Source organism: Eurosta solidaginis, chromosome 4 (genome assembly GCF_040869045.1).
Source record: "Eurosta solidaginis isolate ZX-2024a chromosome 4, ASM4086904v1, whole genome shotgun sequence".
In the NCBI taxonomy this organism is placed as follows: Eukaryota; Metazoa; Arthropoda; class Insecta; order Diptera; family Tephritidae; genus Eurosta; species Eurosta solidaginis.
In genome coordinates, this window is record NC_090322.1 from 153,436,417 (window position 1) to 153,461,381 (window position 24,965).

At 43.4% G+C, this 24,965-nt stretch overlaps 1 protein-coding gene across 1 annotated transcript; it reads left to right on the forward strand.

Moving 5' to 3' along the window:
* Window positions 1-1,299: 1,299 nt before the first annotated feature.
* Window positions 1,300-6,533, forward strand: LOC137248263 (venom allergen-1-like). The gene is made up of 3 exons (XM_067779139.1): window positions 1,300-1,496; window positions 5,678-6,090; window positions 6,168-6,533. The coding sequence occupies exons 1-3, from the start codon at window positions 1,374-1,376 to the stop codon at window positions 6,409-6,411; spliced, it is 780 nt and encodes a 259-aa protein (XP_067635240.1). The 5' UTR covers window positions 1,300-1,373; the 3' UTR covers window positions 6,412-6,533.
* The last annotated feature ends 18,432 nt before the right edge of the window (window positions 6,534-24,965 follow it).

The window sequence follows — 24,965 nt, forward strand, 5'->3', positions numbered from 1 at the left end:
GGTGCTGGGAGTGTCCCCCACTCCGTTGGAAGGACCAGGTGGAAAACGATTTAAACTCCCTTGGTGTGACCAATTGGCGCCGGTTGGCAGAGAGAAGTAGCGACTGGTGCGCCTTGTTGGACGGACATAACCGTTTAAGCGGCTAAGCGCCAATTAAGTAAGTAAGTGAGTAACCATTTACTGAAAAACCGGGCCTAAAACCGATATTTTTTGCATTACCGCCATTGTTAACCTTAACAAGTAGTGCAACTAACAGCTGATCGCTCAAAATTAACAAACACACACACAAATATCACTAATGGCCATATTACGAAAATCTTTTAGAAAATTTAAGTTACATTTTTGAACAAACAGTACCTATAATATTTTGGAATATATATCACTTAGGACACCTTATTTGCAATAATGTAGAGAAAATGTTTGCTTATATTGAAGTATTTAGTTATTTTTTCCACATTTATCTGAAATATTGATACATAGATTGAAGGTATATTGATGCAATGCAACTCTGCTGTTCTTCGTTCCTCTCCATATGACTTCCTTCTTTTACTGCCTTCCACTTTATTCGCAACATAGTATAAATTTAACCTGCCAAACTATATAGTCAACAATGATTACGACTCAACTGTGAATGAAGCCTGGTACATTCATGTCTAAGTTCGGGTGAAACCAAACATTATATACCCAGCCGATTTTCTTATTATTTGGCGAGGATAGTGTCTCTGACAAATTTCAATGTAATATCTTTCACGGCTTTTAATTTAAGGCTTATTAAAATTCCCAATATTCTTCTTTTTTGGAATTTATGTTTTGCGTCATAAAACCAAACCACCTACCAACTTTTATTAGCTTAGCGGTAGTCATTTTATTTATCTGATTTTTTCCATTTTTCTAAATTTTCGATATCGGCAAAGTGGGCGTAGTTGCCGTCCGATTTCGCTCATTTTCAATATCAATCTATTCTGGGTTCACGTACACCGAATTTGGTGAACACATCTTATTATTTGTGTACAAGTACAGATGGGTATAAAAATACACTCATATTTTGTTCCCACTCATAAACTATACAAATTCAGAACTCCAGTACACCTGATTAAACAATTTCGGAAGAATTAGTCGTATGCAAATATTTAACTTTATATAGAAAAAATTATAATAAAAAACAAATTTTCTACTTAAATAACATATTGATCATATAAAAACAGGAAATTCATATATGAAAGCAAAAACTATATGAAAATAAAAAATATATGATAAAAGCCACTGCCACTTGAAGCACGTCTCACAGTCTTACTTTTATTAATTTCGTAGTCGCACTACTTAAATACGGTAAAAATTCGTTTCAATTAACCAAAGTAAGCTAAACGTCAACAATGAAGTTTCAATTTGTGTTTTTGACAATTTTTGTGGCAACGCTTGAACTGTGTACAGCAAATGATTATTGTAGTCCATCATTATGTAACGGTCTACAACATATCGCATGCAACAACAATGGGGTAAGTTGTGACATACCTCATAAAAAGGAACATCAGTCATTCCCAGATTGATATTGTAACGAATTTACTGAATTCCGCTTATTTGCAACCTTCTGCTAACGTTAGAATCACTAAAGTGTTGAATAAATAACTCCACTATTCAATAATGCAAAATGGCCTTTATTAAAGTACTTCACAATAACACTACTATTGCTCGCCAGATAGCGTCTTAAATCAAATTGGTTGTCGTTCCTCTACTGTTGCTGCCTTTTATACTAGGTGTTTTCTGGTTTGCATACTTCAAGGCTCTTCCAGAATTTACTTAGTGACTGCCATGTAATTATAACTACAGATGCACGTGTATAGCTTCTCATATGCGCGTGTATATGTGGGTGACACTTCCACAATTATAATTGCCTACTTTACGGAGCATCTCACATAAGATATATGCATGTTAGGCCGGGTCGATTTGTGGGGAGGCAAAAAAATCGCCCATTGTGAAAATCATATTCTAGGGATCAAAATAAGAAACTTTGCCGAAGGAACCATACCTCTAAAACGAATTCTGATGTCCCCCCCTTTGGGTCGAAGGGGCAAATTTTGAAAAATTCCACTTTGAAATACCTATGTTTTTTCTTTTTGGAGTTTATTTTTCTCTTTAGAAATTTATTTAGTCAGAACATACATATGTAAATGAAAAAATTAATTTAACTTAGTAATAGAAAAGAAATTAAAAAAAATTATTAGAAATTAGCGTTTTTACAACCCCATTTTAAAACCAAGGCATCACTGTGATGCATTTGCATGTCGTAAACATAGTTGTGTGGGTTTTTTATTCAACCGTTTTAAAAAATGAAGGTATAACTGTGACACAATTTCAGATCGTAAAATTACTTCTGTTGTTTTTTTTAAGCCACCACAAGACACAACAGGTAGAATTGAAATTGCCCCTACCCAAAAGTTCGATCCAAAGGGGGGACATCAGAATTCGTTTTAAAGTTATTGTTCCTTCGGCAAAGTTTCTTATTTTGATCCCTAGAATACGATTTTCACAGAGCAATGAGCGATTTTTAAATCGACCCGCCCTAATGCATGTGTTTGTGCGTCTCTTCTCCGCTGCGTGTACGTGCATATGTGTAGACATAACGATTGATTCGTTTATGTAGATACAAGTGACTGCCTGCTTTATTGCTGTTGTGGCTTCATTTACTTAGCATCAGACTAGTGATGTGAGTATCACTTAGTGTCACTAATATTCGTCACAATATATTACTTACTTGTTGATTATCCGTTACTAAAACGAATTTTTTAAATGACAGTTTTAACTTTATTGTTCAAAAAGGGATCGGATCCATGGGTGAAAACCGCTTCGAACAGAACCAGATCATAGGTCCAACCATTTGCTTTAAACCGAGCCATGAACCCAACCGAATTTATTTTAAAATTCCAAAAAAAAAACAACCCAAAAAAATTTTTCGGTTCCGTTCAAAATAAAATTTTACCAAAATAATTCAAAATTAAATTAATTGTCCACTTTCCCTTGAAACTTTTTAAAGTACACAGCTAATATAAACTCAGGTATAATGTTGGTTGGTTCCTGTGCCGCCCGAATAGCAATGATCTGAGGAAAAGTAGCGCGCGTGGCGCCATTTTGATGCACATTTCTGCTGATTTAATATCTCTAGTCGGTACTCCTTTCGACGCAGTTGGTGCGGTTAATGAATCTGCTGATATCTTCTACTATACTTAGCTACTTCCTTAAGTTCCGGCAGTATATTACTAGACCATAGTTGGAAACCTAGTGTGTGCTAGAACTAAGGATTTCCATAGGTAGTGCGCGACTGTTTCATTGATGTCCTCATTACCGCAGCTCCTGCAAATGCTGTTAAAAGCAAACCCCATTGATTGTCGCAGTGATCATAAAGATTTAATTTCTTGATCTATTTAGTAGGTTCTCTGTTCTTCTTCTATCGTTATTCGGCCAGGTTATCTTGCAGGTTACCGGGGAGTACCAGTTTTAGACTGCCTTGTCGTTGCCCTCGAAGTTCCTGTGACCAGATACCCATATTAGAGCTATGTTTGCGAAGTTAGATGCGACTTGAAGCGATCTCTTGCAGCTGCTGATGGCTTTAGATGAAGTGATGGGGGAGTTAAGCGCCGTGAGCTTTGCTTGGCTATCTGTGTAAATGGACACTTGGCGCCCCACCCGCTCACTCCGACAAGACCGACAAGACAATACACGCCATTTCTGTACCCGAAAATACTAGTAAATTTGGGGGACGGACTGACAGCGACACCTAAAGATTTTCATAGAAGACACGCACGCCCACACCGCAGTTCATTCTGGAATCGTCGGTATTGAGTTAAATTGCGTCCTTCCCTTGCGCCTCTTTGCGTATCCAGTCCCTTCTTGAGGGACTTCACTCTTATGATATTTATCAAAACTTATTGAGGACGTGCGATAATCTGATGACAGAGATTTCTGAAGATACAACTGTGGCCATACTGCCTCGAGTTCCAACAATTTGACTAACAAAATCTTAGTTCAGCCTAAGCCAGCTTCAGAAGCAACGCTTTTTTTGAATATGGACATCTCTCAATATCTTAAATTGTGGTAGCGAGAAATAGGATATGTCGGCAGATATGTGAGACACAAAATGATTACAAAGGTGCTGAGCAGAAAGAGTAAGAGGGCTCTATCGCAGTACCGTGCAGCACTAAGAGTTTTTCTACGTTTTTGAGCAGTGCTGGACCCAACGAAGCCTGAAAGTGAATGCTTGGAGTATGCCCGGGAGGCTGTAGAAATTGGTAGAAGATTTTTGAATAGGTTTGTTGCGAGAAACTCTCGGTACTGCATCACCTCTACTGTAGACGCTGGTTATCAATCAACTGCTGAGGCAGTTCGAAAATGGGCCCGTCAAACTTACGGCGTATGCAGATAACATTGCAGTTTCCATAAGTGCCTTCCAATAATTAGCTGTTTGATGGATCAGTCGCTTTGGGATGTAGACACCTGGGCATGTATTTTCGAGCTAACAGCCAACGCAAAGAAGACAGATGTGGTCTCGTTTACTAAGAGGTACAAGGTCCCAAATTAGATTAAGCCAAAGCTAGGAGGGTAGATCCTAGAGGAGAAACCTGGCACAAAGTATCTAGCAATCATTCACAAATTTTTGTGGAAGCTCAACGTGAAGTAGAAAGTAAGAAATGCATCGACGACATTTTATGCATGCAAAAGAATGCTAGGGTGTACGTGGGGTCTATCGCCCTCTCGCTCTCCTTTTCAGTGATTGTAAAGCCTATCCTATACTTAAGAGGCCTTGTTTGGTGGACAGCCACACAAAAAACAAACCTACCTCAAAAAGCAGGCTATCAGTGCTTAGCATAACGTGAGCCCTGAAAACATCCATTCTGCGCATTTCATCTGTGTCGCGTAAAACATGTCGAGGCTCAATCCCATTGTAGTAAAGCGTTATCAAATACTAGACGAAAAGACTACATTATTCCGCACTTGCGCTTCGAATGGGCTCTTAGAGCCACAAAAGAGGTGGATGGTTGGCAAAAAATTGCAGAATAGGCGATACACGCTTACACCGATGCTCCCTTAATTATGGAAGGACATAAACAGGTCATATTAGCTGCCAGATCACTGTTGTGCGTAACCAAAGCAGTATAAATACTGCAAGAAAGTACCTTAAACGGCAGCCACGTCGACTATTTTATTGGGCAAGAGTAAGAGAAGACGAGAGCTGCTTATGATTGATTGACTAAGCAGGAAAGCCCTAGACTTAAGATCGAGGTTTTAAAGTGTAGAAGATCGTTTAGCGTTTTTGTAGCGAGTTATATAACCACTGCCTTCTTCAATAATTGCCGCTAGATGTGTCTCTTTGCGCGCATAGCCTGGCGAGTCATGCGTCACATGCTTTCAGTTAGTAATAGCAGATGTAGGAAATGCGGGTTGGAGGAGGAAATGATCGAGCACTGGTGTATTTTATAACATAGGTTTTTGATAGATTTTATCAGTTGGGTTTTAAACAAACTTCTGGTAACACTATGCACTCATTCAGTCTAAGTATATGAGGCCCTGACGGAACGCCCATAAATCACATGGATTCAAACTTCACATACTCCCTCATACCACCAATTTTTCTACTTCAATCACCTCAACCATCTTTTCCTCTGATTTCTTTCAACTCAAATAGAATTTTGCTGCGCGTTGTACAAATCCAATAATGGTAAACTTCACACAAGCACACAAGAATATAATACTTGCTCGTCATAATAGTATACGCAATGAAGTAGCAGGTGGTCAAGCTAAACTACCTCGAATGCATAAACGTAGGCATCAAACCAAACTAAAGCCAGCTTGTCGCATGGCCACAATGAAATGGGATAATGAATTAGCCCGTATAGCAGCCTTCAACGTGAAACAATGTCAAAGGAAACACGATGACTGCCGTAATACAAATACTTTCAGGCAATCCGGACAAAATTTGGTCCGGACGGGCACATTGAATGTTCCGGAAATGTTACATAAAGCCATCAAATTATGGTATAATGAAATCAGCAGTGTGCAAATGTCACAGATAAATAGCTATCCGGAAGGATATATTAGGTAAGTTTTGAAGATTTTTTTCATTATTTTATTGTATTCCATAATGGTAATTATGTCACTCATTTATCTCATTTTAGTGGTATTGGTCGCTTCACTTTAATGATCACCGACCGGAATATTCGGGTTGGTTGTGCGGCAGCAACTTATAAAGCGACAGCTACTAATATGAGGAGCTTCCTGATGGCATGTAATTATGCAACAACAAATATAGCGAATCGCCCGATTTATAAAACTTGCCCAACTGCCGCCTCGGATTGTACAACTGGAACAAATATTAGATACACAAATCTGTGTTCGACATCTGAGTCGTATTCAGTTTAAGGTACTTGGAATACTTTTCAGAAATATCCATTGAAGTCTCATGAATAGGCTGGATATGCAAAAAAGTATCCGCACAGCGCATGCTTATTTAACTTATGGAAAATAAAAACGGAATAAAGCAAGTTTTGTTATTTTATTGGGGCAAAATTCGCCAAATATATGTACCTGGAATGTCCACACTTTGTCGGGAGAAGGTGCCGATTTCGTTGATGTCTTTGTCAACGCAAATGAAGCCATCATCGCCAGACAAGAATAATGAAAATAAGACCTTGCGACGTCTGTTACAGTGGGCATATGAATGGAAAAGCTAGGAGACACGGTGTTGGATTTTTGGTGGGAAAAAGACTATGACTCCTAGTACTTTCGCTAACAGCTGTGAATGAGCGTCTCGGTGCGACCGCATCCAGGCGAAGATTTTCAACATAACGTTTATTTGTGCATACCCTCCAATAGATTATGCAGATGAGAAGACCTTTCTATGTAAAACTTGAAAGGAAATATGATGGCTGACCCCACCAAAGTATAAAAATCATGCTTGGCGACTTAGTCAACAGTGATGGCATTGGTGTGATGGTAGCGTGCTCCGCATACCACACCGAGAGTCCTGGGTTCAACTCCCGTGCAAAGTAACGTCAAAAATGTAGAAACAAGTTTTTTCAAAACAGGTTTTCTAATCGGGGTCGAGGGGAAAGTGTTAAGCAAAAACTCCGAGCGTATTTCTGCTATGAAGATATTCGCAGTGAAAACTCATCTGCCAGATGCTGCTCGGAGCCGACGTAATAACATGTGGGTCCCGCCCCGAAAAATTTTGGATTTTCATTTTTTTGATTTTCATCAGCCATGATACGCACTCGTCTCTTTGCATCTAAGAAAGTGCAAGCAGTTGCCATCGAGGAGCACGGAAAATACTCGGCTCTTAGACTTGCTAACTTCGACCTAGAAATGTAAGCGATCAGTGGGCACATATTTCTCGTTAATTACGTACCAACACTGCCAAAGGTTTCTAGAAAGCCCGTAAAAACAACTATTACAATGAGGAATGTGGCGGTCAATCTGATCGATAGCAAATTTAACGGGTTCACGCCGCACTCATAAGGTTTAATCAGTTCGCTGACATTGGGCTTTATTGTTTCGAATTTTATACGTGATGTTTAACACCGAAATCACCTTTCCTGTCGATTGGGCAGAGCATACTTAAAATTGAATCTGGACCGAAAGTATTTTGCATAAGAGTTCATGCATGCTTTTTCCAACCCTCCTCCGGAGGGTAATCCGTTGTTACGCTGAGCCTCGTTATTCCTCAATTCGGATATTGCTAATTTCATAGCCGGTAGAAGGAGCGCATATCCACCAAAAACTATTGGAGTATCGGTTTTGTCTTTTCCCTCGCTAGATATCAGTGGGGAGCAATGCCCCACAACTCAAGCACACTCTGTACGCTAGTAATTAAGTTTCCATTCTCAATACTGCAGGAACCTACCCTGGTATTCACACCTTCCATCATCCACCGGTTTTCTTTTGTAGAATTTCCTTCTCAGTAGGTGATTCTCTTCTTTCTTCGTACCACTATAACGCTCCGAACCACGGCAATCGCATGCAACGTACTCCTACTAGCCTCACCATACCGGAGAAAAATGTCATAAGTTCACATCAATCATTTTGCAAGGCGTAGCCATTTTATACATATATATCAATCCATTAACGCAAGCGAAACTCACCATTGGGTGATCAAATATTTAATATTTCCTGAGCACAACTAGGTATAAAAGTAGGACTTCCTATCGCTCCACTATGATATAAATACGCTCACGCACTTTATTGGTATCACACGACTCCAAGATAGTGCATTGTGTCCAGATATAACCAAATTAATTAAAAAGACAAACAATTTAAATGAAAAACTAATTCAATAGGTTGGGCAGAACTGCCAAACAGTTTTGAACAAAGCTGGATTCCAAAGAAACCGTCGGTTTTTTGCGCACTTTAAAAGATATGCCAACATCTAACCGGAGATAAAATTAGAGGGCCTCACACGCCCACAGTTCACCTTTAAAAATAAACGTTGTGTAGTTATTTTTTGTTGTGAAGCTTGCTGTCTATGATACCAAAGGTCGCGAGTTATTAAATGAGAAATATTCTAAAAGGTTTACGAATGATCAACCGATTGTTACTAGTCACGTCCTCCTCTATCCATATTATTAAATTCAAATATCTGAGAGACTCTCACAGCCTTACATCCTTGAGTACTGGATGGCTTTCGATAAAGGGTTTTTTATCAGTTGCGACATAGAAGGTTTTTTTCCAATTTTCTCCGCCCGACAAAAATTTCAATACCACTTGCTCCTCAAACCTTTAAACAATTACGCTGGATTCCTCCATTTTTAACCTCATTAACTCAATCCCGAGAGCTCCGCCCCTTAATGAGTCCAAGTGAGCCAAGTCATAACTACGCTCCTGCAACTGCGAGTGCCCATCCACACCGCGTTAAATCACCCGTTACGCTTATCGTGCTCATGCATATTGCTATGTTCCGATGCACAACTTAGAGAAAACTTCGGTTTATAGCCCACACTCTACACTGATTAGCCAGACTTGATAAAGGCCATGTGACGATATAACGGCCTTCTGGATAGCGGGCACCTTGGTTCTAAAGGTACGATATGACCGTGGCCGGGTGTGTTGCAAAGATTACCACTTACCTAATCGTGAATCTGACATAGCAAAAATTAAGTCTGTAAGTGTTGTAATATAGGTTAGGTTAGGTGGTAGCTGTTCTGGTGTGTGACGCTCACTTGAACAGCATCAAGTTCCGTTGTGATGGCACATAAAATTACGATGTCATGGCTATAGCTGCTTAGAGAATCCTTGCGTAGGAAATATATATTTTCTAATGAATATAAATCCCCCGGAGATCCAAGTGAGTCGTGGCCAAAATACTTTCGCTTAGTTCTGGAAAAAGCAAGGCAATCAAGCATAAAATGACTCTATGATTCTACCCCATAATCCTCCATACAACAGAAGCAGGACGGGGTTTCCAGGATATTGAGACGTATCGCATGGATTCCCATTGGACAGTGGCCTGTCGAAACTCCAATGACTATTGATAAATGAGCCTTAGAGAACCCAATCATGTTAGCAAACCTTCTACTACTCACTTCCAACCAGAAGGATCTCTCTATTTGTTTGTAACGTAGCGCTACAATAGTATGACCCCCACTGTAACCCTTTTTCTCCTACGCCTGAGACCCCCACTCTAACCCTTTTTCACCTACGCCTGAGAGTATACATACATAGTACATTAACAGGTAGCCAACAGCAGCAGCTACATACCAATGCATACGAATATCATTTAGCGATAACAATAATATGCACACAGTACGCCAACTCACAATAAATGGCAAACTGAAGTACCAAATTAGCGGTTCATTTCTCACTCGCATCATAGCAGAAGCAGTATAAAAGAGAATGAATTTGCTGTTGTGACTTCATTCCTCGCAGGTTAGTCAACCCAGTCACTCCTGGCACTGGTCACCCTTTGCTTGCGGGGACAACGGGTTGTCGCCTTTATGGTTTTCTCGCCCGTGTCTCAGCTAAGTAAGGGGGGTCCGCCGCCTTAGGGCTACCCCGCCCCTTCCTATCAGATAATGCCCCAGCCGACCCGGTTCGGCAGCTGCGTAGCGTGGTGCCTTCGGGCCCAGTTTCTCCTCGTAGCCTACCAACCGGCAAGGACAGAGCTGGTGCACCGCCCCCGGCACCTTACCTTAGTGAGCAACCACGGGGTGAGCGATGTCCAGCGAACGAGCCAATCCCACCTCCAGAGGGAAAGGGGGTGCCGCCACGGCACTGGTCACCCCTTGCTTTCGGGGACAACGGTTTGTCGCCTTTATGGTTTTCTCGCCCGTGTGCCAGCTAAGTAAGGGGAGGCTCGCCACCGTTCGGCCAACAGATTCCTTCCCCTCAGTCCTGGCTCAGGCAGTATTGCGACCCGTCGGCTAAAGGGGCTACCGCTGTGCCGTCAAGGTGCACTTCCCCTCAGCCCACGGATCGACCTACAAAGTTCCGGCTGGTACAACTCCGCGTCCAGCCCTGCCATCGTGCAAGCATGGAGGCGGTGGTGTCCAGCTAGCGAGCCAGCACTAAAAGCGAGTGAGCCAACCACACCACGGAGTGGAAAGAGCGCTGTCAGGGAACGGGTCACCCCTGCTTGCGGGGACAATGGGTTGTCGCCTTTATGGTTTTCTCGCCCGTGTCCCAGCTAAGTGGGGGTCTCGCCGCCTTATGACCATCCGGCCCTTTTCCCCTCCGCCTCGGCTCCGGCCGTAGACCGGTCCAGCAGCTAAAGGGGCTACCGCTGTGTCGTAAGGTGCACTTTCCCTCAGCCCACGGATCGGCCTACGGAGTTCCGGCTGGTACAACTCCGCGTCCAGCCCTGCCCTGCCATCGTGCGGGCATGTGGTGGTGGTGTCCAGCTGGCGGACCGGCACTAACCACAATTCTTTTGATTCCTCGCAGGTCCCTCCGCCGCCGCCACTGAGACAGCGTCCTCGCAGGAATCCGCCACCCGAAACCGCCGCTACTGGTCACCCCCCTAAAAGTTAATCAGGCAGAAAGTTTGCACCGGGACCTCGCCTTGGCCACGCCACTGGTACGCGCTCCGTTGCCCTATTGTTGTCGTCGCTATCCTACCGCCTTTGCGCCGCTGCTACGACGACCTTTAGCCGCCGCTACCTTATCACTGTCTAGCCAGCTCGCTGGTGCCGTCACTGCGTCCATACCGCTACATCCATCCGTCCGTTAATACTGTCCGCCGTCCAGCCGCCGTGCTAATCCCGCCACTGCGCCCATACCACTGCAACAATCCGTCCGCTAATACTGTCCGCCGTCCAGCCACCGTGCTACTCCCGCCACTGAGTCAATCCGTCCGCTAATACTGTCCGCCGTCCGGCCGCCGCGCTGATCCCGCCGCTGCCTCCGGACCACCGTACCATCCCGCCCGCTACTGCACCGCCGTTCAACCGCCGTACCGACCCCTCCGCTATTACAATGACCGTTAGCCGCCGCTCGCCTCCCTCCCCCGCCATCTTTCCACGGAAAGCTGCTGCCTTCACTACCCGTCAAGCCGTGTGTGTGAGCGTGTATTCGTCATTAACACATAACAACTGTGTTCTTATTGGGTGGGGGTTTGTGGGACCTCTACTTGACCCTGGATTGACTGAGTGCTACCTCAGTCTTCGACAAAACCCACCTCATAAATGCCGCCCGAGCAGGGACCCTCCTCCGCAGATGAACGTGGAAAATCAAATACAACAACCACCAACACTGCCGGGGCGGCTTCGACGAACACACCATCAGAAACAACAAACACACCGGCCCCGAAGTTACGACGCTGAATACCGGCTCACTCAATTGTATCTACTTACTGAAAAGGGAGAGGCTGATAGAGGAGTGCAAGAAGCATATGATTCACGTGGAAGGTCAAACCGTAGCCGAGCTGCGCCGCGCACTGGGCACATACGTACGAGGGAAACGCACGAGAAATTCAAGTGAAGATCTGCTGAAGGAGCTGGAAAGGGAAGTGAATGAGGACGAGTGAAAATCCGTTATGCTACCCCAGCCAACAACAAAGCCGAGCCCTTCAATCCAGATTCATAGTCCCCAACAGCATGCGCATGAGAGAGAACGCGCACCACCGAAGCGAGACGAAATGGGCGACGGTGAGCTAATGAATACCGTTCGCCGCTGGGATTTGCATTTTTCGGGTGAAGAGTCGCTGCACGAATTTCTGGAGAGAATAGAGGAGCTTGCCGAGTGTTACCGCATCCCCGTCGACCGGCTCCTCCCAACGCTGCTGGAACTTCTACGTGGCAAAGCACTCCAATGGTACCGCATCCGTAAACAAAAAATCAACCAATGGAGCGATTTTCGAACGGAGGTGCAAAATTTTTTCCTGCCCAAGCGTCATTTTCGAAATTTGGAAGAGGCCATACGACAACGCAAGCAACACGGCCGTGAAAAAGCCAAAGATTATATCATCGCATTAGAAACACTGATCCGCCAGCACCCGACAATGTGTAAGGAAAACCACATCGAACGAATATACGATGGCCTACGCGTTGAATACCGCCTCCTCGTCAAGCGCAGCGAGTTGAAGACGATCGATGAGCTCCTGGAAATAACTGAAGAATATGAGCTGCTAAAAATCGAGGAAGCGAAACAGGGCAAAGTGGCGATCCACAGCCTGTATCATCTTCAAACGGAGTACGATAGCAAGGAGTGCTGCTGGCGCTGCAAGGAATGCGGACACCGCCGCTTCCAATGTAGGGGCCGCTGGAGAATGTTCTGCTCCAGGTGTGGACAAGACAACATCCTCTCCAGTGACTGCTTATTCCGTTCGACCAATCAATCCACCGACAAAAGCACATCCAGGATGCCGTCAATTTATGTGAGAGGAAGCCGCCAAGCATTATTTGTGCGGCCAAAGAAGTCTATGGAACCACCAGCCTGCAATCCCGCTGCCGAAATGCAAGTAGATGACCGTCTCTACATACCGATAACCATCGAGGGCATGAGCGTGCGCGCGCTAGTAGACACCGGCGCCACCCTCTCATACTTCGACGAGTCAATACGAAACCACCTGGAGAAGAACAAAATCAAACCACATCTTCACAAGCGGAGCGTCCAATTGGCAGACCAGACGTGTGTCTATAGCTCGAATTCGTACCCAGCAAGGATTACGTACCAAGGACGAACGACTAAAACAATGATGTCCGTCATCCCGAACCTGGCAGAACGGATGATCTTAGGAATGGACTTTCTACGAGAAAGGGGAATCACCCCCACGCTAGATGGTCAGCCGTTAGAAGTCACCTTGACCAGGAGATCAGCCGAGCTAGACACACTATGTGCAATGACCAGCCGGGATCACGTGAACAATGGTCAAAACCCGGAGCACCACCAGAAGCGATTGAGTAAAACCGGTAGACCAATTACCACAGCCGAACATTCCACCATCCGTAAACATAACCGACCGCTGAAGCAACGCTTCTACCCCCGTTACCCGGCTATACAAACATACAACGTCAATGAAGATTACCGAAAATGCGCTCCCCCGCCGCCCGTTACAAAACACCGAACTAGGCATATTTTACACAATAAAAGGCGACAGAGAAGAGCCCGGTGAGATTATTGGGAACCATACAATATCCGCAGCCATGGGAAATAGTAACCGCCAACTTCGTGCCACTAAGCAAAGAATCACTTACCTCCTCGACATAATCTACAAATTCTACAAGTGGGTGGAGTTAATTCCGGCGCGCAAAGCAACAACGGCAAGCGTGCTCAAAGCGCTACAAGAAAAGGTTTTATACCGACTTGGTTGTCCGAAAACCTTCCCCACCGACAATGGGAAGCGGTTCGGCGGAAAAGCGTTATCACCGTTCCTGAGCAACCACCGCTCATGGGAGTAGGATACTCCACATATGGCATTTTCAGTAAATGTAGTCAGCAAAGAGGGTACAAAAGCATCTTCAGCAGACATAAACTTCGGCGAAATAAAGCGACGTTAGAGCGGGTGCACACGGAGGGAGCAGTACCAGTGGCCAGTCAACCGAGTCAAAATACAAAGGGTACCACATTATTTTTTCCGTCCCATATATTACCGAATACCGAATGGCCATAATGCAATCACAACACGAGGTAGATGAGAATAACGCCAATATGTCAAGGATGGAAGAAGAAGAAGAAGGATGGCAACTTATTTATAACATCCATGAATTTCGCATTATTTTAAAATTAAATATTCTGTTAGTTTTAAGAACAATGAAATTGTAATTAAACCTGATATGTAAATTTTTTTTTTTCTGAATCAACTTTGTTAGGTATAAGTGGAATGACTCTCTATATTTTATGGAAAAACAAGTAAGGAAGGCTAAGTTCGGGTGTAACCGAACATTACATACTCAGTTGAGAGCTATGGAGACAAAATAAGGAAAATCACCATGTAGGAAAATGAACCTAGGGTAACCCTGGAATGTGGTTGTATGACATGTGTATCAAATGGAAGGTATTAAAGAGTATTTTAAGAGAGAGTAGGCCATAGTTCTATGGATGGACGCCATTTAGGGATATCGCCATAAAGGTGGACCAGGGCTGACTCTAGAATGTGTTACGATATGGGTATCAAATGAAAGGTGATAATGAGTATTTTAAAAGGGAATGGGCTTTAGTTCTATAGGTGCACGCCTTTTCGAGAAATCGCCATAAAGGTGGACCAGGGGTGACTCTAGAATATGTTTGTACGATATGGGTATCAAATGAAAGCTGTTAATGAGTATTTTGAAAAGGAGTGATATGGGTGTCAAACGAAAGGTGTTACTGAGCATTTTAAGAGGGAGTGGGCATGAGGTCTATAGGTGGACGCCTTTTCGAGATATCGTCATTAGGGTGGGCCAGGGGTGACTAGAATGTGTTTGTACGATATGGGTATCAAACGAAAGGTGTTACTGAGCATTTTAAGAGGGAGTGGGCATTAGGTCTATAGGTGGACGCCTTTTCGAGATATCGCCATTAGGGTGGACCAGGGGTGACTCTAGAATGTTTTTGTACGATATGGGTATCAAATGAAAGGTGGTAATGAGTATTTCAAAAGGGAGTAATCTTTAGTTCTATAGGTGGACGCCTTTTCGAGATATCGCCATAAAGGTGGACCAAGGGTGACTCTAGAATGTTTGTACGATATGGGTATCAAACGAAAGGTGTTACTGAGCATTTTAAGAGGGAGTGGGCATTAGGTCTATAGGTGGACGCCCTTTCGAGATATCGCCATTAGGGTGGGCCAGGGGTGACTCTAGAATGTTTGTACGATATGGGTATCAAACGAAAGGTGTTACTGAGCATTTTAAGAGGGAGTGGGCATGAGGTCTATAGGTGGACGCCTTTTCGAGATATCGTCATTAGGGTGGGCCAGGGGTGACTCTAGAATGTGTTTGTACGATATGGGTATCAAACGAAAGGTGTTACTGAGCATTTTAAGAGGGAGTGGGCATTAGGTCTATAGGTGGACGCCTTTTCGAGATATCGCCATTAGGGTGGACCAGGGGTGACCCTAGAATGTTTTTGTACGATATGGGTATCAAATGAAAGGTGGTAATGAGTATTTTAAAAGGGAGTAATCCTTAGTTCTATAGGTGGACGCCTTTTCGAGATATCGCCATTAGGGTGGGCCAGGGGTGACTTTAGAATGTTTGTACGATATGGGTATCAAACGAAAGGTGTTACTGAGCATTTTAAGAGGGAGTGGGCATGAGGTCTATAGGTGGACGCCTTTTCGAGATATCGTCATTAGGGTGGGCCAGGGGTGACTCTAGAATGTGTTTGTACGATATGGGTATCAAACGAAAGGTGTTACTGAGCATTTTAAGAGGGAGTGGGCATTAGGTCTATAGGTGGACGCCTTTTCGAGATATCGCCTTTAGGGTGGGCCAGGGGTGACTCTAGAATGATTGTACGATATGGGTATCAAACGAAAGGTGTTACTGAGCATTTTAAGAGGGAGTGGGCATTAGGTCTATAGGTGGACGCCTTTTCGAGATATCGCCATTAGGGTGGGCCAGGGGTGACTCTAGAATGTTTGTACGATATGGGTATCAAACGAAAGGTGTTACTGAGCATTTTAAGAGGGAGTGGACACTAGGTCTATAGGTGGACGCCTTTTCGAGATATCGCCATTAGGGTGGGCCAGGGGTGACTCTAGAATGTTTGTACGATATGGGTATCAAACGAAAGGTGTTACTGAGCATTTTAAGAGGGAGTGGGCATTAGGTCTATAGGTGGACGCCTTTTCGAGATATCGCCATTAGGGTGGGCCAGGGTGACTCTAGAATGTGTTTGTACGATATGGGTATCAAATGAAAGGTGGTAATGAGTATTTTAAAAGGGAGTAATCCTTAGTTCTATAGGTGGACGACTTTTCGAGATATCGCCATAAAGGTGGACCAAGGGTGACTCTAGAATGTTTGTACGATATGGGTATCAAACGAAAGGTGTTACTGAGCATTTTAAGAGGGAGTGGGCATTAGGTCTATAGGTGGACGCCTTTTCGAGATATCGCCATTAGGGTGGGCCAGGGGTGACTCTAGAATGTTTGTACGATATGGGTATCAAACGAAAGGTGTTACTGAGCATTTTAAGAGGGAGTGGGCATTAGGTCTATAGGTGGACGCCTTTTCGAGATATCGCCATTAGGATGGGCCAGGGGTGACTCTAGAATGTTTGTACGATATGGGTATCAAACGAAAGGTGTTACTGAGAATTTTAAGAGGGAGTGGACATTAGGTCTATAGGTGGACGCCTTTTCGATATATCGCCATTAGGGTGGTCCAGGGTGACTCTAGAATGTATTTGTACGATATGGATATCAAATTAAAAGTATTAGTGAGGGTTTTAAAAGCGACTGGCCCTTAGATGTATATGTGAAGGCGTTCTCGCGATATCGACCAAAATGTGGACCAGGTGATCCAGAAAATCATCTGTCGGGTACTGCTAATTTATTTATATATGCAATACCACTAACAGTATTCCTGCCAACATTCCAAGGGCTGTTGATTTCGCCTTGTAGAACTTTTTCATTTTCTTCTACTTAATATGGTAGGTGTCACACCCATTTTACAAAGTTTTTTCCAAAGTTATATTTTGCGTCAATAAACCAATTTAGTTACCATGTTTCATCCCTTTTTTCGTATTTGGTATAGAATTATGGCATTTTTTTCATTTTTCGTAATGTTCGATATCGATAAAGTGGGCGTGGTTATGGTCGGATTTCGGCCATTTTGTATACCAAGATAAAGTGCGTTCAGATAAGTATGTGGTCTAAGTTTAGTAAAGATATATCGGTTTTTGCTCAAGTTATTGTGTAACGGCCGAGCGGAAGGACAGACGGTGGACTGTGTATAAAAACTGGGCGTGGCTTCCACCGATTTCGCCCATTTTCACAGAGAACAGTTACCGTCACAGAATCTATGCTTCTACCAAATTTGAGAAGGATTGGTAAATTTTTGTTCGACTTATAGCATTAATAGTATTCTAGACAAACTAAATGAAAATGATCGGAGCCACGCCCATTTTGAAATTTTCTTTTATTTTTGTATTTTGTTGCATCATATCATTACTGGAGTTGAATTTTGTCTTAATTTACTTATATACAGTAAAGATATTAAATTTTTTGTTAAAATTTGAATTTAAAAAAAATTTTTTTTAAAAAGTGGGCGTGTTCTTCATCCAATTTTGCTAATTTTTATTTAGCACATATATAGTAATAGTAGTAACGTTCCCGCCAAATTTCATCATGATATCTTCAACGACTGCCAAATTACAGCTTGCAAAACTTTTAAATTACCTACTTGTAAAAGTGGGCGGTGCCACGCCCATTGTCCAAAATCTTACTAATTTTGTATTCTGCGTCATAATGTCAACCCATCTACCAAGTTTCATCGCTTTAACCACCTTTGGCAATGAATTATCGCATTTTTTCGGTTTTTCGAAATTTTCGATATCGAAAAAGTGGGCGTGGTTATAGTCCGATATCGTTCATTTTAAATAGCGATCTGAGATGAGAGCTCAGGAACCTACATACCAAATTTCATCAAAATACCTCAAAATTTACTTAAGTTATCGTGTTAACGGACGGACGGACGGACGGACGGACATGGCTCAATCAAATTTTTTTTCGATCCTGATTATTTTGATATATGGAAGTCTATATCTATCTCGATTCCTTTATATATGTACAACCAACCGTTATCCAATCAAACTTAATATACTCTGTGAGCTCTGCTCAACTGAGTATAAAAAAATGTTAATAAAACGATGCACGCATACACACCGGCAAAGCCGGCATAACAGCACACATACAACTGCTAGGCCAGGCCTGGCGTGATACTCCTGTTCCTCACAGCAGCTTTCCGTCAACCGAAGTGGGAGGGGGACTGTAACGTAGCGTTACAATAGTATGACCCCCACTGTAACCCTTTTTCTCCTACGCCTGAGACCCGCACTCTAACCCTTTTTCACCTACGCCTGAGAGTATACATACATAGTACATTAACAGGTAGCCAACAGCAGCAGCTACATACCAATGCATGCGAATAGCATTTGGCGATAACAATAATATACACACAGTACGCCAACTCACAGTAAATGGCAAACTGAAGTACCCAATTCGCGGGTCATTTCTCACTCGCATCATAGCAGAAGCAGTATAAAAGGTAATGAATTTGCTGTTGTCACTTCATTCCTCGCAGGTTAGTCAGAGGAAGTGGTTGCTTTATTAAGCAACACAGTCACTCCTCCTGACTAGCTGAGTTGAAGGGGTGCTGCCTTGGCACTCGTCACCCTTTGCTTGCGGGGACAACTGGTTGTCGCCTTAATGGTTTTCTCACCCGTGTCCCAGCTAAGTAAGGGGGGCCCGCCGCCTTAGGGCTTCCCCGCCCCTTCCACTCATCTAAGGCTCCAGCCGACCCGGTTCGGCAGCTGCGTAGCGTGGTGCCTTCGGGCCCAGTTTCTCCTCGCAGCCTACGAACCGGCAAGGACAGAGCTGGTGCACCGCCCCCCGGCACCTTACCTTAGTGTGCAACCACGGGGTGAGCGATGTCCAGCGAACGAGCCAATCCCACCTCCAGAGGGAAAGGGGGTGCCGCAACGGCACTGGCCACCCCTTGCTTGCGGGGACAACGGGTTGTCGTCTTTATGGTTTTCTCGCCCGTGTCCCAGCTAAGTAAGGGAGGCTCGCCGCCGTTCGGCCAACAGATCCCTTCCCCTCAGTCCTGGCTCAGGCAGTAGAGCGACCCGTCGGCTAAAGGGGCTACCGCTGTGCCGTCAAGGTGCACTTCCCCTCAGCCCACGGATCGACCTACAAAGTTCCGGCTGGTACAACTCCGTGTCCAGCCCTGCCATCGTGCAAGCATGGAGGCGGTGGTGTCCAGCTAGCGAGCCAGCCCTAAAAGCGAGTGAGCCAACCACACCACGGAGTGGAAAGGGGCGCTGTCAGGGAACGGGTCACCCCTGCTTGCGGGGACAACGGGTTGTCGCCTTTATGGTTTTCTCGCCCGTGACCCAGCTAAGTGGGGGGGGGGGGGGGGGGGGGGGGGGGAAGTCTCGCCGCCTTATGACCATCCGGCCCTTTTCCCCTCCGCCCCGGCTGCGGCCGTAGACCGGTCCAGCAGCTAAAGGGGCTACCGCTGTGTCGTAAGATGCACTTCCCCTCAGCCCACGGATCGGCCTACGGAGTTCCGGCTGGTACAACTCCACGTCTATCCCTGCCATCGTGCGGGCATGGAGGCGGTGGTGTCCAGCTGGCGGACCGGCACTAACCACAATTCTTTTGATTCTTAGCAGGTCCCTCCGCCGCCGCCACTGAGACAGCGTCCTCGCAGGAAGCCGCCACCCTCAACCGCCGCTACTGGTCACCCCCCCCCCCCCGTAAAAGGTAATCATGCAGAAAGTTTGCACCGACACCTCGCCTTGGCCACGCCACTGGTACGCGCTCCGTTGCCCTATTGTTGTCGTCGCTATCCTACCGCCTTTGCGCCGCTGCTAGGACGACCTTTAGCCGCCGCTACCTTATCACCGTCCAGCCAGCTCGCTGGTGCCGTCACTGCGTCCATACCGCTACGTCCATCCGTCCGTTAATACTGTCAGCCGTCCAGCCGCCGTGCTAATCCCGCCACTGCGCCCATACCACTGCAACAATCCGTCCACTAATACTGTCCGCCGTCCAGCCACCGTGCTACTCCCGCTACTGCGTCAATCCGTCCGCTAATACTGTCCGCCGTCCGGCCGCCGCGCTGATCCCGCCGCTGCCGCCGGACCACCGTACCATCCCGCCCGCTACTGCACCGCCGTTCAACCGCCGTACCGACCCCTCCGCTATTACTACGACTGTTAGCCGCCGCTCGCCTCCCTCCCCTGCCATCTTTGTGCGGAAAGTGCTATCCTCACTACCCTTCAAGCCGTGTGTGTGTGTGTGTATTCGTCATTAACACATAACTACTGTGTTCTTATTAAGTGGGGGTTTGTGGGGCCTCTACTTGACCCTGGATCGACTGAGTGCTACCTCAGCCTTCGACAAAACCCACCTCATATGTTTCACAATCGAATGAAGAGATGTTTCCGTTGATATGTAATCCCCGAGGAATCCTTTCCCATAGGTACAGATCGTTCAAGCGCTCCAACATTTTATGAAGAAACGACGATACACTAATTCGCCTGAAGTCTTAGGTGATACATGAGAGCTTCTGCCGGCCTTTGGAATGAATAATGAAGATATGAATTGTTGTGATATAGTCAATAATATTTAGCAGAATACCTCCCTGTCCACTCTTCCCAGAGTTATAACTCCCAAAACCTTGGTGCAATGTTGCATATATCTATTCAAATCCTCTACAGACCTTATTCTCCCACCCCTCCCCGTCATTAATTAGGCTTCACTATGAAGTTATTTATGTAGTTGATAAAACCTTCCTGTGAGCTCTGTTCTCAGATATCGCTTTGGCTGGCATTCCTTTGCAGATACATATGTATACCCAAGTAGGCCCGTTTGACCCTAAAATCTGTATGTAGTCCCTATTTTTTCTTAGTATTTCACAAGATCAGAATGCACTTAAGCTCTGTACAACTAAGGGCCGTTTTTACCATCTCCAGTTAAAACTTTTCGAAGGTGAACTCGTTTGCTTTTGAGAGATTCACGCGATCCCTACATCGTTCATTTGATCACGTCGGGGCGCAAACCCGATACTAGACTGGGTTCGCGTAAGCAACCCTTTTAGCCTATTCTGGTTTTCCTAGCGGAAAATGTTGTGACCCCACTAGGTTCTGGCTTAGTCCTGACCGGACCGCAGAATAATTGACAATAATCTTTTTATAATAATAAAAATTAAAGGTTTTTTTATATTGCTCCAGAGATGTGACGAGGGAAATTTATTTGTACTCAGTGGCATACTGACCATCTTGCAGTCAATTTCATGTATCGCAGTCTCAGTTAAGTGACATGTGTATAGTGCTCGCGACAGCCAACAGATATCCAACCTAAGGCAAATGCGGAAGACCGGTAATATCTTTCTTTCTACGGAGAGGCACTCTCCAACCGGTTCTTGTATCGGTATGAGGTTTCAGACAAGGTACCTATTTTTAATTTTAAGAAAGCATATCAACCAGTTATTAAAAGCCTTCACAAGACGCGACACATTTTCAGTTTTAATATTTTGTATTTATTTCACAATCTCCTATGGTTAAGACTAACTTATCCACAGTCCGCTTTGGATCATTCTTTCCGAATTTTTTCGAAGAGCGCCAAACTTCCGAATTTTTTTCAAAAATACACCATATTGGAAATTGTTTCAAAAACTCACTACCTGAACATAAATTCAATTCATTTTGACTTAAGATAGGGCGTTTATGAAAAATATTCTGAGATAAGGCGTTCTTCAGCCTAATTCTGACATAGGACGATTTTGAGATAAATCCTGAAATGGGGAATTTTGGAAAATATTTTGAGCTAAGGCGATTTCGAACGGGCAGCCGACATAGCATAGTTCACTCAGCAGTCGCACTGAACTCATAAAAAAAATTTAAATGGCTGATTGTCTTATAACTTTATATTCCAGTCTTGACTTGAGAGGAGTTAACTTATGTGCTGTGTTGCTACGCAGGTATTATTTACCTACTTATTCTGAGATTTCGAAAAGGTTTAGGTTTCGTTTGTTCGCTAGTTTAAATCTCATACAAATTTCCTTTGTTCAGCTCACGTTTAGATCCAGATATATTTAATAAATTTACCATAGACTCGAAAAAAGTAATACTAATGAGTTCAGCGGTAACGGGCAATTGTAAATTGTTCCCATTTCTACTATCCACATTTTTCTTACATTTTCGAAGAAACAACACAGTTAATGAATGTCAATTCGATTTGGGAGCAAGATGGCTGCAATTGTGAAAAATTTTGTCAACCGAGCAAACCTCTTGTGATTGAATCGTGAGTGAAGACAAATTTTTGTGCACGAAGCTGAAGCTGAAAATATTTTCACTACCAGGGCCAACATCGGATGTTACGATCCGTTTTTCGAAAACTATTTTTGAAATCACAATAGCTCTAAGATAGTTAATCGGAGTAATAAATATGTGACATGTGAACAATTCGTACTCATAATATACATAATTGACTTATTTTCGAAAGAAGGTTGACCTTTTCATATCTATCGTTTGAGTAAAATTGGTTTTCGATTCGTCATCGTAAAACACAATATGGGCCCAGCTTTTAAATTTTAGGGAACAATTTTTCAGTTTCAGTGATTGACTTATGCCCGGCTTTTCAGTACAAGTTCAACTCAGTTCGTCAGTTAAACCACGTTTAAACTTATTCTGCAGTTTTTCAGTCTACTTTAACTGAAGTTTAAGCTAAATAATTAAATGTGAGGTGCGAAAACCTCCGAAGAGATTTTAGGCTGAAGTTCTCTTCCAGCTTGCGTCGTGCTCCTTCTAATTTTTCCTACAAATTGGCGGGACGGTTGGATATCAACTGGAGAAATGTGTTGAATATTCATTTGAGAACTGTAGGTTTCACAAAATCTTTCTAAATTAAGATAATGATTGGAAAATACTAATGACGTTAAAGATCAACTCGAAAACTTTTAATTCTACAAAATTTTTCAAAGGTTGGATAGTGATTGGAGAATGAAGTTGGAAATAAACTCGAGGACTATCTGCTTTAAAAATTATTAAATTATGATGTTGGATATCCCTTCCGGAACTAGATATATATTTAGCTGGAGAATTCTTTTTCCATGTTTGTTGCGTAAATAAAATCCAGCTGTAGCCGTATCTACAAATTATCTAGATAATAAATAAAAAGAGGATAAAAAAATTTTAAGGATATAAATGGACCAAAAAATAGAAGGCAATTTTTCCTTTGATACAGACATAGTCATTTTGAATTTTGACTAAAAAACTTTTACAATAGCTCGTGTAAACGAACTTTGGGATTTAAAACTATGAAGGTCAAGCGATCTTTCAATTTAAGGCAAACCATGTACTTGGGATTAACTAATTGATTATTTAAAATTTAAACACGCACTCTACCTTTACAATTTTAAATCCCAAAATTCTTTTACAAGAGCTATTGTATGCAAAATTGAACAAGACTATATCTGTATTAAATGAAAAATTGCCTTCTATTTTTTGGTCCATTTATATAAAGGTAGTCCTTAAAATTTTTGTATCCTCTTTTTATTTTCAATTTTTTAGTACTCCCTACAAAAAGGCTATTGCAACTTTGATTAGTAATTTAAGTAATTCCTAAGTGAAAATTCTTATCTTTATTTATTAGTTCAATATAGCAAGATTTAATAGAATTAGTGGAATTTTCGCTGACAACACTGGCGAAAACAACAGAATTCCACCTCGCATCATAAAAAGTGAATTCCACCTCGTTTGTCAGCTACTTAATTTGCACAGTTGATAATCGTAGTGAAATTCGCATACGCCAGAAAGTCTAAAAGGATCGTGGTGAAAGTCGCGTACGCCTAAAAGTATGCAAGGACGTTACATAGCTCAAATTTTTTGATCAAACATTGCACTGTCACCGAGTTTTAAAGTATATTTCAGGTTTCAAGTCTCTAGATATCCGTTAGTTAAAAATCGATTGCAAGATTCCCAAATTAAAATTAGTATTCTCAATATCTCGATCCATGCGCCACCTAGCGGAATTTTTTTGATAAAATATTGCATTTTCACCGGGTTCTGACTTACGGCTCAAGTTTCATAACTCCAGCTCACCGGGAAGTTACTCAAAAATCGATCGCAAAATTCGCCCCGTTTTTAAAGAATTTGCAGTTATCTTAACTAGCGCGCGACCTAGCGGAACTTTGTTTTCTATCAGTTATATTGTCACCAGGCCTCTAACTAAGTGTCAAGTTTCAAGCCTCTAGGTAACCGGGAAGTTAGTTAAAAATGGATTTTTTTATCAAATGTTGCATTGTCACCGTGTTCGGACTCACGGCCCAAGTTTCACGTGTCTAGCTCTCCGGCAATTTACTCAAAAATCGATCCCAAGATTCCCCTCGTTTTTTAGGGATTTCTAATTCTCTCAATTAGCTCGCCACCAGCGGAACTTTGTATTCTATAAATTGTATCGTCACCGGGTCTCGAACTAAGTGCTAAGTCACAAGTCTCTAGGTAACCGGGAAGATAGTTAAAAATGGATTGAAAAATTCCCAAATTAAAATTAATTTTCCTAATATCTCAATCCATGCGCCACCTAGCTCAATTTTTTGATAAATATTGCATTGTCACCAGGTTCTGACTTACGGATCAAGTTTCATATCTCCAGCTCACCGGGAAGTTACTCAAAAATCTATTGCAAGATTCCCCTCGTTTTTCAAGGATTTTTAGTTATCTCACTTAGCGCGCTACCTAGCCGAATTTTGTTTTCCGTAGATTGTATTGTCACCGGGTCTTGAACTATATGCTAAGTTACAAGTCTCTAGGTAACCGGAAAGTTAGTTAAA

Bases quoted from the DNA above. Each gene is read 5' to 3' on its own strand.
- LOC137248263 (XM_067779139.1), top strand. From the start codon at position 1,374: ATGAAGTTTCAATTTGTGTTTTTGACAATTTTTGTGGCAACGCTTGAA. The intron at 1,497-5,677 runs GTAAGTTGTGAC...CAACTCAAATAG, and splicing joins TCGCATGCAACAACAATGGG to AATTTTGCTGCGCGTTGTAC. The intron at 6,091-6,167 runs GTAAGTTTTGAA...ATCTCATTTTAG, and splicing joins TATCCGGAAGGATATATTAG to TGGTATTGGTCGCTTCACTT.